The sequence below is a fragment of the Rattus norvegicus genome, chromosome 14 (genome assembly GCF_036323735.1).
Source record: "Rattus norvegicus strain BN/NHsdMcwi chromosome 14, GRCr8, whole genome shotgun sequence".
Classification (NCBI taxonomy): domain Eukaryota; kingdom Metazoa; phylum Chordata; class Mammalia; order Rodentia; family Muridae; genus Rattus; species Rattus norvegicus.
The window spans coordinates 13,293,868-13,312,398 of record NC_086032.1 but is presented as its reverse complement, the minus strand read 5'-3'; the positions used below and the strand labels follow the sequence as shown (position 1 = coordinate 13,312,398).

The 18,531-nt window shown below is 43.9% G+C and overlaps 1 protein-coding gene across 2 annotated transcripts in view; it reads left to right on the top strand.

Moving 5' to 3' along the window:
* Positions 1 to 18,531, top strand: part of Fras1 (Fraser extracellular matrix complex subunit 1) — a 411,526-nt gene that overhangs the window by 194,497 nt on the left and 198,498 nt on the right. For both annotated transcript variants that reach the window (XM_039091669.2, NM_001415086.1), the window contains 1 exon segment: positions 13,727 to 13,870. In XM_039091669.2, coding sequence (XP_038947597.1) covers positions 13,727 to 13,870 — 144 coding nt within the window.

The following is an 18,531-nucleotide window of genomic DNA, read 5'->3' as shown; positions in this document are numbered from 1 at the left end:
GGAGCCTCCCAGGAGCTGTGATCAAGTTACTCAAATGGGAGGTATGCTATGGTTTGGCTGTGGCTTGTCCCCTGCCTTAATTAAGGCTCTATATTTATGTAATAAAACACCATGACTGGAGGCAACCTGGGGAAGGGAGGGTTCATTTCATCCTGCACATTGACCTCACAGTCACAGGAAGTCATCCTAAACGTTGACTTCATGGTCACAGGAAGTCATCCCACACATTGACCTCACAGTCCACCGTCATAGGAGGTCTGGAAGCAGTAGCAGAAGTCAATGCTGTGCAGGGATGCTGAGGCCACTTGTTTCACAGCCTCTTCTGTGTGTGGCTGACTCCTTTAAGATTTAGTCCAGATTCCTAATATTGTAAGGGCTTCCAGAGGGAAGAGTTAGTGTCACTGTCGTTTCATTTGTTTATGCTTTACCAATTTTGGAATAGTGACTGGAATCGTAAGTGTAGGTTAAAATGTATGAAGATTTTGACGTTGTTGAATTTGGGTTACTTACTCATTTATTTTTGAGACAAGATCTCACTATTTAGCCCTGGCCGGCCTGGCCTCATGATTTCAATCTTCCTGCCTTAGCCTCCTGGACAGTCCTTGATGGGCCAGTGCTTTGTAAATATCCCAGCCATAAAAGATGGGGAAAGAAAACAAAGCAGAAACCAAAAATTATGACATCTAGTGTTTACAAATTACCATTTTCTGTTGACCTTAGAACAGGCTCAAAGTGGGCAGGGTAAACACCTTAGCAAGTCTTGAATGACTGGGCAATTTAGGGCAATGGGTGAAATTTCAATTTGATGAAATGACTTAATGTATTTCTTTTCTTTCTTCTGTTACATCAAAGAGACCTCCTGCTAGCACTTCTATGACACATTTCCCCTAGAAGAAAGTTAATTTCCCTCAGCTTACATTCCTCCCTCTGTACCACCACTCCTCCAAATAAGCAAACACACACACACAAACACAGATGCATACTCATTCACCCATACACATACACACAGTCAAACACAGATACACATGCATACACACACACACATACGCACACACACATACAAACACAGATATACATTCACACACACACATACGCACACACACACACACAAACACAGATATACATTCACACACACATGCACACACACACACCACACACACACACACATGCACACATACACCACACACATACATGCACACACACATGCACAAACACACACACACACACACACACACACACACACACCCTCCCTCCTTTTGGCCATTTTCCCATCTCTCTGCTGAGTGTTTTAATTGGTGGCGCTAATACTGGTTTAGGGCATTTTGAGGTGGGTAATGTTTCACTTGATTACCGGTTTACATAACTGCCTGCTTCACATTCCATCCACAAACCCTCGTGCAAACGCCCATAGTAGACAGTTGCTGGGAAAATTTGTTCGTACTCCCTCCAGGGAATTAAACCAATTTGCTTTAGTTCAGGCTGGTTGCATTTTTATGCATAAAATAAGGAAGAGGGGAAAAGAAAAAAAACCCAGAGCAAGAGGAAAGAAAGAAGGAGAGGGTGTGATCTTAAAAACTAAAGGTAGATTTGTGATCAGTTTCATGTTCTATGATCAGTTTTTGTGTTCCAACGTGGCACTGAGACTACACAAGTCATCTTCACAAATAAGCTTTCTCAGCATTGGGCTGGCGCTCGCTCTCTCTCTCTCTCTCTCTCTCCCTCTCTCTCTCTCTCTCTCTTTCTCTCTCTGTCTCTCTCTCTCCTGCAATATTTATGCTTGTACCATTAATGTTGGCTTTTCACCATTGACCTTGGATGTCTATCATCCAGTCCGTGTTCTTCCACCATGTGCTAAACTTTTTAAAAGAAGCCTTCCATTTTATAGCGGCGAGCCTTCCTGGATTGATTTCTCTTGGCAGTCATTTATGGTATGACTGGGATAATTCCTCACTTTATTGACCCATCAAAACCGAAGAAAGTGAGCATTCCGCCAAGGAAACTAATTAACACAAATCTCCCTATTAATATTCATGCTCACTACGTTAGATATAGGAAGAGTAAAAAATAGGGGGCAAAGGCAACTAGCTCATATGCATGACTCTTCACAAAAGACCGTTGCACAGGTAAACGAGACAGTGACAAAAGACCCAGAGTCCTGCCAGCAAAGCTCTTCCTTCATCATTTCCCCTTCCTTGGGAGGTCAGCAATACATAACACTGTGCCTCATACACCTGTGGGCATGGATCGGTGGTATTGTTCTCTTTCCAATTCCATGAAGATAAAATTATGCTGTAATTATGGATGGTAGACTGCTGTACATCTGCAGCCTCAGATTCATTTCCTTGCCTTCTCTGGTTTTGGAGTTTGATGATTCACACACTAAACCAAGGCTCAGCATTACCTGGCTCAGATCGTAAGCTAAATTGAAGACCAGTAGTGTGTTGCTTGTCTCTTTGCCCACCAGGCAGAGCGTTGGAGGAGTCACCCTGTCAGTGCCAATCCTTGATTTTAGTTAAGAGCACTTAGGTTTTTACCATAATCTTTAGGAATCTTTTGCTATCAGCTAGATCTGGCTTAACATCCTCCCATTCCCACTTCCTCCCACTCTTATTGAGTTCGTATACCTCAGGTGTCATGACTGGATCATGCTACTTGCACTGTTTTAATCCATTTCCAGGGACCAAAGGCAATTTCTTAGTCGATTACAGCCTGGTGTCAGGCCTTAGCCACGTGTAGGTACTCTCCCACCACATGGCTAAGGCCTTGCCCCTCCCTTTATTGCCCTGGCTGTCCTGTTTTCTCAGTATCAGGATCACGGTCCTGGCTTTCTTGTAGTCTCACTATCAGCATCATGGCTTCATTGCTCACCTTCGAATTCTGGAAATAAATCTAAGTCTGGATCCTGCCTGAACTCATGAGGACACTCCTGCTTGATTTTCACCTTTCTCTGTTAGGTCACCTCTATTTTACCCTGGTGAGAGACCTTTGACCAATGGATGCACACGCACACACACACACACACACACACACCATAGATGGAGGCCAAAAATACCCTTAAAGAGACCAGCATTACTATCTTAGTTACTTTCTATTGCTCTTGCAAAACACCATGACTAAGGCAATTTATAAAGTATTTAATCAGACTCATGGTTTTAGAGGGTTAGAGTTCATAATAATGGAGCAGAGGCATGGTGGTGAGTGGCTAGAGGAGTAGCTGAGAGCTCACATCTCTGTTCACAAGCAGGAGCCAGAGAAAGCATACTGAGAATGGCTTTTGACACCTCAAACCCAACCTCTAGTGATATACCTCTTCAACAAAGCCACACCTTCTAATCCTTCCCAAACAGTTTCACCCACTTTGGATCCCGGAGTCCATTCAAAGCACCGTGATTACTGCTCATGATTAAATTCAAATAAGATAGACTTTGAAGAGGAAAGAGTAGGGTTTTATCCATTTTTTAAGATGTATGTATCGATGTTTCTCTTGTTTACTTAGAATTTCAGATATGCAAAAAGGTCTGAGACAAAGCCACCGGGCAGTGCTGCCTTTGGTTTGCAGGTCTGGAGTTGGAAAAAGTGAAGCGCACAAGCTCTAAGCTTAGGGTCTGGAGCCAAAGACCTGGGTTCTCATATTGGCTCTGCCATGTTATAGATAATTCAACACCATGCTTCAGTGCACTGTGGTCAACATGGAGATAGAAATGCTTGCCATATCTCTGTTGTCCAAATGAGGAGGCTGAATTCACATGCCATGGTTAGGAAATGGAGTCACGTGCCTTGTAAGTCCTTCCTGATATTTGGAGAGGCTGTGGTTTCTGCTTCCTATTGGCTAGAATGTGATCATAAATGAGTCCAGTCATTGTCTACAATGAGCTGGCGATAACAGTGGGTTGGTGATTGCTTATAGAGATACCCAAAACAAAAACACCGACAAACAACTGAAGCAGCAAGCATCTGAACCATTCTGTTTGAATGTTCTATGGTCTCAGACACCGAAACCCAAGGAATCAAGCAACTGGCCATTTTATAGGATTGTAACTGAAGGGATTATTTTAACCTCCATTTACCACTTACTGCTATATGGCTGTGGGCAAGTCATTTAACCTTTTAGAGGCTCATTCTTCTCAACTCTATAATGAGGATAATATTATGTACTTCAGACAATTATGCTGAGGACTAGAAGAGAATTTCAAAAAGTAGAAATCTATTCTGCCTGGCACATAGTATGTGGGTGATAAAAGGCAGACATTATTGAAATCACTCTTTTATTGTTCAACCTGGGGAGATGAATACCAAATGACTCACATGAGGAAACAGGCATTTTTTGACATTAATGTCTGGTTAAAAATAAAATACACTCATATCTGATGGATAAATAAATACAATGCAGAGAAGTCACTCCATTTCTTGTAACTTAAAATTCTTCTTCTCGTTTACTTAGAATGTTTGGATTAAATGATGAGGTGCAGAAATTATTTGAATTTCAGTCGAAATTAGTGTATCTCTACAGAAACCATTTAGGAAGAGGAGCTCCAAATTTGACATATATATGAGGTTGTCCTGGCTGAGACTTTTAAAGCTGGCTTGAGTAGAGGGACTTCTAATGGTGATTACTTGTTGCAAGTACATTAGGTAGTCCATGGGCGGAGTGGGGCCGACTTCTTGGAGCATGGTGCAGAGCTGTAAGGACTTAATGGGCTATGGGTTAAACTTGGCAATTATGACTAATGGTAGTCTCCTGGTGTCCTGAGTGAACTTCTCCACAAAGAGGGTATGAACTCTCAGTAAGATGGAACTCTCTTCAGCAGTCCTGACTAGTGCCCGGCACTATCAAGCTAGCCTCCCCCACAGCTCGTGTAACATAGAGCAGAATCAGAGTGCCTATGCCAGTTTTGTTACTGAGGCACATGCTGAGACTGGAGGTCAGAGCAGTGCTGCCACCCCATAACCTCCCCTCTTGTACAGCTTTGCGAATCTTCTGCATCAGGCTTACCATTCTGCAGCGGGTCACGCAACGGACGGCTTGCATAGTTGCTGTCTACCAATAGGGCTTTCTGCTCCATGCACCATTCTCGACCCTCCCACCCTTCTGCCCATGCAAAAAAATGCCTATCTAGCTTCTTCTAAGTATCAGACATTTTACCAGACACAAGGAAAACAATTAACCAGAAAAGCAACTTCCCTTCACTTAAGGACTTTTCTTCTCAATGGAAGAAGAGTGTCCCCTGAGCAGATTAGCAAGGTCACTTTTGATAGTTGTCTTTATAATTATCCTCCTGTGAATGTCTACCCATCAGGGCCTTGAAGCCAAAACGTATTTGGCAGCGAAGGATTTGTTCCTGAAGTAAGGTTGTACCTCATGCTTGTGCATTTCATGTAGTATTGCACAATGAGGCAGGTTACTTTTTGATAAAAGAAAAATGTGATGTGCCGGAGTGGGGACGGGGGGACAGGAATGTTCAGACATGCCTCAACAGCGGCCTACAGGTGACTTGCTTTCCCTTACCTTCTGAAATTTATGCCTTGTCAACAATTTCTGGCTGGGTATAGCCTTGGGAGTATCACACAATCTCTATTTTTTTTTCTCCTGTCTGTCTCTTTATGTCTCTTGCTTCTAAGGTCACTGAGTGCTTACTGTCTCAGAGACTTGGGTAGAAAGAAGGGAGTGTTTTAAGTCATATCAAAGGTAAGGGAAGACAGCAGCATTGTGCTTATAGAATGAGTTTCTGGAGTAAGCTAAGAAAAGGGATGAGGGTAACAGCGACATTTAACCCCTCTTTCTTTGGATACGCCTGTGAGGAGAGACACAAAAGGGCGAAGGAACCTGGTGATGCTTTGCCTGGACCACTGCTGTGGCCAGAGCTGATGTGGCATCTCTCTGCACTTCTTAGAGTGACATTTCACAGACCAGAGGAAGCCCTCCACAGAGGAGAGGGAGTTTGTCTTGCAGACAGACTCCATTCTTTCTTATACACACGAACCCACATGTTATTTCAGTTACAAACGAGTGACATTCTCTGTCCTCATGTCCAGCTCATGCCATCCTCAGTTATTTTAACTCAACTACACACCATTAGTCTCTCTGCCCTTTATCACAACTGAGATCTGAGCATCTGTGCTGATGCCCCCAGGACATCTCTGAACAGGTCTCATCAAAGGCTTGGCTTTGCTCTGTGGTCCCTCCTTTGGTTTTCTATTTCTGTAGACAAGTAGTCAGTGCTGAAGAAGTCAGTATGCGCTTCATGAACAAGGACTAGGGCTGAGAGTTGGAAATGAATGCTCAGAAGAGGTCTTGAGCTGGGGGTTATTCTTGGTCACGATGGATGCACAGTTAGGGAACTCAGCCTAAATGTCACTGTGTTTGTCAACCACTTCTGTTGAAGACCAGGGAATTCAGGTATAGGAGCTAAAGACAGATTGAAGGCTGGTGAGATGGCTTAGTCAGTAAAGGTGCTTGTCACATAAGCCTGACAATCTAAGGTCTAGCCCTAAAACTCGTGGAAAGAGGGAGGGAAAGAACGCACTACACAAAATTGTCCATAAACACACTGTCGCATGTGTTCCCCTCAAATGCTATTACTACTCGTACTAATTATAGACCAGCATGTTCATGGTGAATAAGTGAACTTACTGATTTATGAACCACTGTAAAGCCAATCTGCTTGTAAAAGAAAGAATCCTCCCTCATGCTTGCCTGCGTGAAACCTCTATCAACAAGGAAATCCTCTCTTGGGTCTGACTCTGTCTACAGAGACACTGCTAAAAATTCAAATGTGTTACCCAGCACCAGTAAATTTTTCAGCCATATCCCAAGCGTGGTTAAAAGATTAGCTAGTTACTTACTGTGTGCCTTGGGGAAGCAGATTATAGCCTCTCCCCTTTAGTAATTTCCCTTAAGTATGAATAACTATGTCTATTCCCCAAAATTAATTTGATAAAGGCAATAAAATGTAAGGTAAGATTAAAAAGTCAACAGAAGCTCACACTCCCTTAAGCCACTACTTTTAGTGTCTTGGCGTCTGCCTTCCTAAGGTTTGAGCTCATGTCTGTCCATATGTGTCTACACATGTACTCATTCATTTTTCCAAAGTAAAATCACTTGATACATGCAGTAGCCTTGATACATTGCCTGTCTTCCTCATCTTGTTTCTTATCCCTTCCAACTCATGGTTTTAAACCTCTGTTGTATGATTTTCTTTGTTTAGCTCTTCAGTCATTTACTAAGCCAACCTTCTACTGTTTAATAATTGTTCTCAGTTAACCATCATCATAAATAACGATGATAGAAACAGCTTCAGTAGAAATTGTGGCAAAGCATTTTAATTAAATTCATAAACAGGTGACTGCCGGGCCTGTGTATGTACGAACACGATTCAAGCTTTTGATGCACATAGATGTGACTCTCTTCCAAATAGCAGTGTTAATGCTCACTCTTCCAGAAACGCATGGGAGTGTCTCCTTCTCATGCCTTTGCTCACACAGGGTACCCCAGTGCAGCTTCAGCCTGCCCGTGTGACTCATGCAAATGGAACTTTTTTAAAAAACTATTTCTGGATGATAGGAACCGGTCTGAAAGAGTCAGGCTTACAGTGCGTGCCTCACTTTTGTAACTGAACTGGGTCAGGCTCTTTTCTTGTTTCTCTATCCACCACTTAGTTCATCCCCTTTGTTGTTCTACCTTATTTCTAACCCTCTCCCTCCCATCTTCTTACTTAAATAGCAATGGTATTTTTTTTTCTGTGTCCTTGCATGCATATTCATGTGTTCAGTTGCATGTGCACTTGTAGAAACATGCATGTGGAGACCAATAGAGAACCCTAATAATCATCTTCAGGAACACCGTCCAAGTCCTTTGAGACAGGTTTCTCATTAGCCTGTAGCTCATCAAATAGATTGTCTGACCAGAGAACCCCAGGGTTCCTGCTATCTCTACCTTTAGCTCTGGGATTCCAAGTGTACCCCACCATGGCTACCATTTTTTGCATGTATTCTGGGGATCAATACAGACCGTCATGATTGTAAGGCAAGCCCTTCACTAACTGAGCCATTCTCCCAGCTCCAGAGTAAATAGTGTAATATAATCTGGTATATGTTCTGGGATGTATATGCTTTCATTGTTCTAGGTACATGTCACAATTCAGAAAAATTTTGGGTGGGTGTTTCCTTCCTTCTCTTATTTCCTCAGTAAGCAACATGTCTAAGACACATATGTTTTGCATATGTAAGTCCGATCCACTCTGCCGAGATACTGCTTGTCTGTTTTGTTTGCATGCCCTGAACAATTTGTGAGGTCATAGGACTTTTGTCCTGTTGGCTTTTTTATGAATCCTGTCAAATACCTGTGCATGTTCAGAATGGCTGGCAGTGAGACGTTCTCATTTGGGGTCTGTGGTCTTTAGTTGGAAAGAGAGGCAGGTGGGAGGTAGAAGCCCAGTCAGGGAAGGAACTTAAGATTGGTGTATAAGGGTCGAATAGGTGTGATATTGAGCTTCTAGGCAGCGAGCCTTAGCCTCTTGGGGACCTGAGGGCTGAGGGAGTGTTAGGATAGAAAGGACCTTTTGGACACCTGAGACTCACCATGCAATTTCGGGTGATTTCCCAAGGAGTTCTTGTTGCTTGAGGGAGATTACAAGGAAAGCGTGAAACGTGAGGCAGCTGAGAAAGGGTCGGTTAGTACAGAGCTGACATACACCTCTAGGCTCCATTTTTTCTTCTCTTCCCAGTGAACCTGCCTTTCCATGACTCTCTCCCATCTTCTGTCTCTCAGTGGAAACTGTTTGCTTTTGACCAGAGCAGAGACAGTAGCTGCCAGGTCTCCCTGAAGCCAGTGATCACATGTATATAGTTGGCCTCTCCAAACCTGTCATGTCATTGTATCTCTGAGAATTAAGTACAGCACACCTTATTCTCACCACATGGAAGAGAAAAACTAAGGAACCATGAGCTTCACTTTAAGACAGGAACATATTTCATCCAACAAGAGCTTCTTATAGGGATAGGAAATGGATGCTTACAGAAGATGAGCAAGGCCCTGACTTCCATCTCTAGCTCTGCAGGGACGAAGTGTGGTAGTGCTTTATTTCTGTAAGTCAAGAACTTGGGAGCCTGAAGATGAGGATTGGAAGCTCAAGGTCAGCTGAAGAGGGTGTTTACATCCACTTTGAACTAGAGCTCCTGTCTCAAAAGAAGAAACAGAATGAAAGTATGAAAAAGAGGGTATCTTGTTAAAAGAATACAGCCATTGTGACATGGGGAAGTGGCTGGGTAGGTAAAGATGTTTAATGTTTAAACATGAGGATTGAAGTTTAAATCCCTAGCCAAGCATTGCTTTTCATGAGTTTATAACCCCAGAACTGTGAGGGTAGGGAGAAAAACAGGGGAATTGCTGTAGCATCCTGGCCATCAGCCTAGCTCCAGTTTCACTGAGAGACCTTGTATAAGAGAGTGATAGAACAAGATACACAATGTCCTCCTCTGTTCTCCAGGAGCACGCACACATGTGTACATGTGTATATATACAACAGAGACTTGCTTGCACGTGTGAGTGTGCACACATACCACAGATATACACAGACACACACACACAGAGATAGAGAGACAGAGACAGAGAGAGAGACAGAGAGAGAGAGAGAGAGAGAGAGAGAGAGAGAGAGAGAGCGCGAGAGTGAGGAAACCACTGGCTCCAGACTATAATCCTCATCAAGTTCTTCCTAGTCCTTGTGAAGTGGAGTGAAATGTAGCCTTGCCATAAACTGGATAAAAGACAGAACAGGAGAGCTTGCTTGCTGGGGCTGGTGCCGTGGTTTCCAGTCAGAGTGTTATGGCGGCGTAAAATCTGAACCTGACTTCACTGATGATCCGAGCTGGTATACTGGTTCTGACATCTTAAGAGGTGGAAAAGGCCAGCCATGGGTGATTTTCTTCCCTGGAGGGACACTGCGGTTCCCAAGCCTGAGCCTATGAGCATCTGACCCCCCACCTACCATCTGGAAAGGTCTTCGAGAAACAAGAAGTTGCCTGCAGGAAGGGCTTTTAACTCTGAAGGAGCACTGCAGTTTATTTTTTGAGAAGCATAGGTTGAAAAAGTTTCCAAAAATCTTCTGCTTCTATATTAGCAGGAACAAAAAAGGGATTTTTTTTAAATCTTCAGAATAAGGTTTCCATATAAAGCTGGCATGAGGAAGGGCATTCATTGTTTTCGTTTTGGAAATGAATTGTTTGCCGAACCGATGCATGCCCTGCTATGACCCTGAAAAGTCAGGGGCCTTCTAGATAAATGAGCTCCTGTGTGTGAGATAAGAAGACAGTTTTGCCTCATTCACCCTTTCCGAAATTTATCACTGTAATATTCACATATACAATTCAAACCCTCAGTGATCCGAAATGTATCACCAAGCACCATCAGGCTAAAGAGTCTGTGAGCCAGTGACCTTTTACTCTTCATGATAGCCCGAAGGGAGTAAGGGCCACATGTGAACTAAGCCTGCAAGAAGAGACAGCTGGGAGCCGTACACTTTCGGTGCTGGAAACTAGGCATCAGTTGTAAAGCACAGCAGGCATGTGTCACACCAAAGAATGACAGACCAGTATGGCACTGTGCCTGGCCACCAAAGATTCAGGTCCTATGATATGGAGAAGTGAGGGGCGCCAGTTGGGACCACGGTTGCCTTTGATAATAGGTATCAGTGTATCGTGAATAGTCATTATCAAACCCACATCTGGGTTTTTAGCGTTTTAAAAGTAAATTTTATACCCTCAGTGGTATGGCATTTAAAAACTGTTACCTTAGTCATTTCAATTCAGGAGGTGGCTGGATGCATGGTTTCCCTGTAATGAGTAAAAACCTGTATGTTTTCATTTAGCACATATTTGGTAAGTGCTAGACACTAGTGTGAGCATGGGGCAGGCTTAAAATAACTAAAGCTCAGTCCCCACTTGGGAAGCGATTGCTTCCTGAAGGAGGACAATATTGGAGTAGTTAGGACAAACTACTGCATGGAACTCTGACAGTAAAATTCATCATCCCACTGCTCTGCTGTCTTGGGTTTCTGTGGCAGTGATAAAACACCATGACCAAAAGCAACTTGACGAACAGTTTATTTTGCTTACGTATCCAGTCTGAGCCCCCGTTGGGGGAAGTCGGGGCAGGAACTCAAGGAAGGAACTTGAAGGTAGAAACTGAAGCAGAGGAAATGGAGAGGAGTGCTCTTTACTGGTTTGCATTCCCTGGCTTGCTCAGCTTGCTGTCTTATAGACCTGAGGACCACCCTTCCAGAGGTGACACTATCCACAGCTGGCTGGACTCTTCCATATCAGTTATTAATCAGTTGAAAAGAAAACCCCACCACTCAGTACACTTGCTACAACCCTTCTATAACATGAGGTCCAAGGCCCTCCCTTGGACCACGTGACTGCCGTGCTCTGGCCTGTGAGGTCTTCGTAGCCTTACTTTCTAGATAACCTTTCCCTTGGCACTGCCCAGTGGGATTTTTGTAACACTCCAGTGAATTCAACGGATGAAATATATCATCTATTTTTTGTACTAGACCTCAAGTGATTGGCTTCCCTGGGCCTAGGTAGGAAGGCCCCAGGGGCCTCCACTTTCCCTGGCTTCTGGAACATGGCAGCAGCTTATTTTGTAGGTTGGTAGAGCTACTTGACATGCCATCTTGGAGATGAGTCTTTGTCAGATGTGTTAGGTGGTATCTTTGTATCAATTCAGAATGAAGGGAAGAAGTCAGGAAAAATGAGAGACGTTTCAGGTGATGGCTACAGTCAATAACCAAGGGTAGCCGAGTGGCGTCTCTTGTGAATAGGGCAGAATTGTTTCTGAAATGGTCCTTGCTTCCATTCACAATTATGATATAGTATCAGAGTCTCACTGCAGGCATGGTGAGAATTCGTGTGTGACCTTTATAAAATATAAATGAAAGAGTTAAGCATGAATGGAGTCACTCAGGAGATGTCTGGAAAACACCAACAGTGTGCTCAGACACAAGTCAACAAGGTAGAAAGGGACTCTGACTTCATGAAGCTTACAATGCCAAGACAGAATTAGATAACAACAATGAGAATCTTGCCCGTTCTCTCCCTTCCTATCCCCGAGCCTAAGCCACTGCAGTCTTTCACCTGGGCCACAGGATACACTGCAGCATTGTGACAGCCTTGTTTACCTATATGACCTTACCCTCTCTCTTCATGACAACCATAAGACTTTTGAAAATTTAAATTACATCTTGTGTCATGCTTCCATGATCCTTTCCATGTATTGCTACACAATACATTAGGGCAAAAAAAAAAAATCCCACTGTGTGCAATGATGTCCAAGGTCACCAGTTGTCCTACTGTGCACTACAGAGAACCAGAAGCTGCAAACACATGGGCAGACCCAGTTTCTCACACTCTATGTTCCACCTCCTAAAACATTGCTTGTGATTTTCTCTGGTTGCTCCCCCTACCCCCAGCCGGATGTTCACCCTCCTTCAGCTCTACTAAAGTGGGCCCCACCCCAACTCCACCACTGTCCCTCTCTTGCAGTCTCCCTGGCAGTTAAACAATTTGTAATTATCTTTAAATCCGACAGAGGGAAAAAAATGTCTGAAATTAAGACTTTCTTGTGCAATTTAGAACTGGGAGAGGGAGATTAGATTCTGAAGTTTTCAACAGAGGTATCTTCTGTTCCTAAACAAACACTTAATTAAATCGCTAAGGTATGATTACCCAATCACTTGTAGGCAGCAAATGCATTCATTTTCTCCGCCACTTTTGTTGATCAGAATCAATGCCTCTGGAAAATAGATTGTACTCCATTGTGAAGGAAATGCTATTAAAAATGAGGACATTGTGTTAACCAAATCACAGTAGGGGTATCAAAAAAGGCAGCTAACCGAGTCACACAGTGTTCCACCATGAAGGGTAAGCCCCTCTTTGCAGAAGAGCTAAGGTAAAGAAGATGCACAAATGATTATAAAAGCGTAAATGCTGGAAGAGAAAGAAGAAAATGAAGTCTTAAAAGAATACCTCTCATCTGGGAACAGCCTCCGTGTAGACCCAGAAAGCATGAAAGAGGTGTAGACCTTGGGAGTCCTGGGGATACATTGTAGACCAGTGATGTGGGGGAGAAGAGACAAGACTTGTGAGGGAAGATGGAGGGGACTTGAGCAATATGTTAGGGGGTGATAGGGAGAAGGGAGGAGGAAAAGGAGAAAGATCAAATTGTGCAAGGTCTCTGAATGGTTCAATTGAGGGTAGCCAATGACATTACCTCTCAACTCATTCTTAAGAAGCTAGTTGGAGGCAGGAGAAGCTTCCAGTGCTCCACACACTGTAGTGTAATTATGGCAGACAGAGCAAGGAATGAAAGCCATGGCATTTCATTAGACAGCACCATCTTTGCCCAGAAAATTATGATTTCCTTCCTGGTGACTCCCATTACTCTAAAGCCACCAATTTCCAGTTCCAGATCCCTTAGCAATAACCTATTAAAGTTGTACTTCTGACCCACAGACACTCTCTCTCTCTCTCTCTCTCTCTCTCTCTCTCTCTCTCTCTCTCTCTCTCTCTCTCTCTCCCCATGGTGTTTATTTATTTTAGGGTCAAATCTATGCATAGCATTTCAATAGCCCAGGAACCAGCTTATATCTTCCTGTAGATTCTTAACCTTTGAATGTGAAAGACAGTCTCTTCTGTGACAGGCTGAGTCACTGACTTTGGTGTTTGTCTACAGTCTGTCATGAGTCCTGTGCAGGTTGCTGGGGTCCCACAGAGAAGCACTGTGTGGCCTGCAGAGACCCACTGCTGGTGCTGAGAGACGGCAGCTGTGAGAACACCTGTGGCAATGGCTTCTACAACAGGCAGGGGACCTGCGTTGGTAAGTGCCATGCTGGGCTGGGATGCACCGTTTACCTTTTAACACCCTCTGCATTCAAATCCTAGCACTGAAAACTAATGGATCTTTTGCTCAGTGAGTATGTGCAGGACGGCCGGCATTCACTTTACCTTAGTCATTTATGTGTTTTATTTTAAACAAGTGGATCTCCTGTAACTGCACCAATAGCTTGTTAGACTTGGGCTATTCATTCTATCCTGACCCAGCCCCCTGCTTACATCTCACAGCTCTGTGGAGAAGGGAATTGAGTCCAGTTGGGACATCTCCCTAAATCCCAAACATCATTCCTACCAGAACACTTCTCTAGTATAACTGGAGCAGAGACACATGCTAGCCCAAGCAGACCTTTGTTTTGCTGTCCACTTTTCATAGTCTCGCTGTCACGATAGCCAGTCCAATGTATCCTCATTGTGCCAGGCAGAGAGTTCAACCACCAAGAGGTGTGGAAGTGAGGCAAAAGCACAGATCACCTCACCCCATCTGCCCTTCACTCTCTCACTTGTAAAATGGAGATAGACATAAGTCTCATGCTAAACAGATTATGACCCCCCCCCCAAAATGTCATTGTTTAATCCCAAAACCTTTGAGTGTGCCTTGGAGTGAGTAATTAGGCATTTGCAAGGACGAAGAGGTGAAGCATCTGAAGATGGGTACAGTGTCCTGGAGGATCAGGTGTATCTGTGTGCTATTGAGGCAGCATGAGGCAGCGAAGTAGAATCAGAAAAGGCATGCAAGGATGAATGGACGCATAGGTCAGGGAGATACAGGGAGGATCCCCTAGCATGAGCATTCCTGAGTTTCCCCATAGAAATGCAATCCTGTTTCTTAGATTTTAGACTTTGATTTTTAGATGCTGTAAGATAACAGATATGTGTTGTTTCAAACTGGAGTTCATGGTGATTGGTTATAACCAACACTGACTCCCACCCAGATGAGAAGGTTCAGAATAAGTGCTGTGTCAGCCGTCAGGCTGCATTCTAGCAATGACTTTGCTAGATTGATAGCATCATCCTCCAGTTCGGATGAAGAAGCAAAGAGAGTAAGAAGCAAACATTGCCTAGGGTCTCAAAGCTAACGGCCAGAATTAGAGTCGAGTGTAGCTCTTCAGGCAATAAGCGTCTGGGAACCCACTCTATAGGTCATTGTAATACGGTGTTGTTTCATCCACCTCTGCCAACTTCCGGTCCTCCTCCTCTTGAGCCTGCTTTATGGCCTCTTCCTTCTTTCTGTCTTCAGATGAGCTGGTCAACTCTGGGGACATTGCTGCTCCTCAGGAGCAGTGTCCCGACTGAGAGTCAAAGTTTTGAGTTGAGTTGAATGATTGGTGTACCTACTGAAAGACTCGTCTGACTATAATGGGGTCCCACAAAACACTAAGAATAGACAAATAGGCAACCCCTGAATCTTCCTGAGTTGTTCTTCAGTCCACTGAACCAGGGCAACACATGAGATGTCTTAGGGGTCTGGTGACTGCACTTCTATAGGGAAGAGAGGTGGCCCTGGCAGCTCTTCCCTTAAGGCTTTGAGTGATTCCTAACTCCCCTGCAGTGAAAGCTTTCATCTAGTGTGGACCCATGAGAAGAGAGAGAGGCCAGGCTGCCACTGGCCACTGCCTGTTAATCTCTCTGTCACCATCACTTTCCTGTTCAATTAAGCGCCATGCATTCTCTAAAGGTTGACAGATGTCAAATTCATGTTAATTCTAGGCCCTAAAGGCATGCACGTCTTAAGTCCCCAAGGAGGCTGCTCACTGATAGTGTTCTGTTACTGAGACTGGCTGGTGTCTGACCATCTTCTGCTGGTGACATGTATTTAAAAGGGGGAGAAAATGAAAGCCTTGGTGAACCAGTAATGGGCATCAACTTTGGCTCAGGGATTCAGTGTAGGAAGCCTGTGTTCCTTGTAGACTGGGCAGGTTAAAAATAAGACTCAGGTGTGGTGACTAATGCTGTGTGAGACTGACTAGGACTGTCACAATTTCAAAAGCTATCCTGATCTACAGAATGGGCTGTCTGTCAGCCGGTGACATTTTGGGATTCTGTCTCCAAAAAGGAAAATTTTAAATTAAGTCTTAAAAACAAAACAAAACACCCAAAGAGACAGAGAAACAGACGGGGAGGCTATCAGAAGCCTGTGGACTTGACCTGTGATATCACCTGGGGTTATACCCGCCCTCCATGATAGTCTGTGGAGTTGAAAGAGTGATGGGTTTCACTGAGCACTTGGGGGGAAAGGGGGTTGTTACAATGCATGCATTTTGACAAACAATAGCTTCTAGGCACAAAGATGGACCATGGCTGACTGATCAGTAATTCCTGCCCATACCACATGCTTTACAGGAGATGAGGGATGCTGTTGGCACTGACTTTGGAGCCCTTGAGTAAAGAAAACAGTTTGAAAACAGTTTGTAGTCTCACAACAGTGTTAGAGCCTTGAATCTTAGATCACCTGACTTTAGGAACGGCCCCATTTTCCTAAAGAATCTAGAACCAAGCCACTGATTGGTCTCTGAATGTTGAAATCTCTGATCAAGGTGACTTATTTCCAATTCAGATTGGTGATATTCAAGTTATAGACTGGCCAGTATTGGTTTAATAATTGATGACTAACTGGCCTGTGTCTGCAGATATCATGAATCGGGTATTATGCAGCATCCAGTTTAACCTGTCATGAATGGCAGCGTGTTCCCCCGAAAGGAACTTACTATTGCTATGCTTGTCTGTGGTCCTTGTCCTGGACTTTACAGATAGTAAATATATAGAGTGGGACACGTCAACAGGAAACCCATCACTCTTTCAACTCCATAGGCTATCATGGAGGGCAAGTATAACCTCAGGTAATATCACAGGTCAAGTCCACAGGCTTCTGATAGCCTCCCCGTCTGTTTCTCTGTCTCTTTGTTTCTGTCTGTCTGTGTCTGTCTCCCTCTCCTTTCTTGCCACCTCTTTTCTCTTTCCTCACCCAGATGACTCCTTGAATTTCTAAACTTTAATTTAGTGTTGTACTTTGTTTATGAGTGTTTTGCCTGCCTGGATGGATGGCATCACCTTTGTCCCTGAGGCCAGAAAAGGGCACTGGATCCCTGGGAACTGGAGTTCTGGATGGGAACCAGACCCAGCTCCTCTGTAACAGTAGCAAGCGCTCTTAACCACGGACAAATCTGTCCATCCCCCTGGAGTTTTGTGTGCAGACGTATTTACCTGTGTTAAGCAATGGTGTGATGGGGGCTTTTGCTTCCTGACCTCCTCACTCAGCACTATCTGTGTAGCGTTTCCTGGCCCTTCCCATCCCATGGCTTCAGGGCTTGGAGGCTTGAGCACCTCCATCATGCCCCAGTCTAGTCTCCCAGTGCCTGATCCCCTCCACTCTCTCCATCTTCCCTACCCCCAACCCCTGTTGTCACCAGAGCAGACCAGTTAACAGCCACAATCCTGTCCTTTTATGAGCTTATCTGGAATGTTCCCTGGGACTCCTGCCAGGAGCAGCATTGCTGGTTTATCGATCCTACCTAGGCTTTATTTGATAAACCAGTGTCAGGCTGCCCTCCCGAATAGCTGCATAGTCTACATTCCCAAGGAAGGAGGCTCTCTCTCCTCCATACCCAGCACTGGGTACCACCGAGCTCCTGAGTTTTCCTGGTTACAAAGCCTTAAGGGATATCTCACTGTTTTTGCTTGTCTCCTAATACTACTGAGTGCAAGCATCTTTACTGTGTGAGAGCATTGGCTTTCCCCTGTACACGTCTGCTTCTTATATTTATTACCTACTTCCTGTTGGTTTTGCTGCCTTCTATGGAATTCCTTATATATTATAAATGTTAATTTTTTCCATTGTTTTGTTTTACCTTATTTTTTTCTTCTTCTGGGGATTGAAGGTAGGGCCTTGAGCACGCAAGCCCAGCATTACCCCTCTGCTGCTTCTTAGCCGACCCCTTTTAAATATGCACCCATTTCCCATTCTCTTATCTTTTAACTTTGAGTATGATGTCCTTTATTATGCGTTTTTCTTTTTTCGCCTGGCTTAATTTGCTCTCTGACAACTTTACATACACGGGTGAAGTACGCTGTAACAGAAACATTTGATTCATTTTTGTTATTATTCTCTGCTTAAAAGCTTTGCTGTTGAATTTTTAAGAAGGCATGCCACGAACACGCACAAATCAATTGCTGGGAACGCTCTGCATTTTCTTCCATTAACTTAGCAATGCTGATTTAAGTTGCTGACCCAGCTAGGTCTCATTCATGTATGTGACTTGTGATGTCATACGGTTTGCTTTTTTTTTTTTTTTTTTTTTTTCAGTTATGCTATCCTGGCCTCCCAACACGGCTAGAGTAACTAACCCTATCATTTCTTTTGATCTCTTCTGTCTATTAAACATCTGTTTGCACATACATGCCTATCAGCTGGTCTACGCCCTACATCTCTGTCCCAGGGTCAACATCACACTCTTTTGCCTACTGATTGCTGTTCCCTTGTAATTTGTCCTACATTCTGATAGGGGAGCTCCTCTCCCCGTTTCTTGCCTCTTCCAAGTTAACTTAGGCACTAGAGTACGTGTGTTGAATTATGCAGAAAATCCAAATACAATTTTTGTTGCAATTATACTGAAGTTATGGACTAATTTGTAATGAAAAGACATCTTG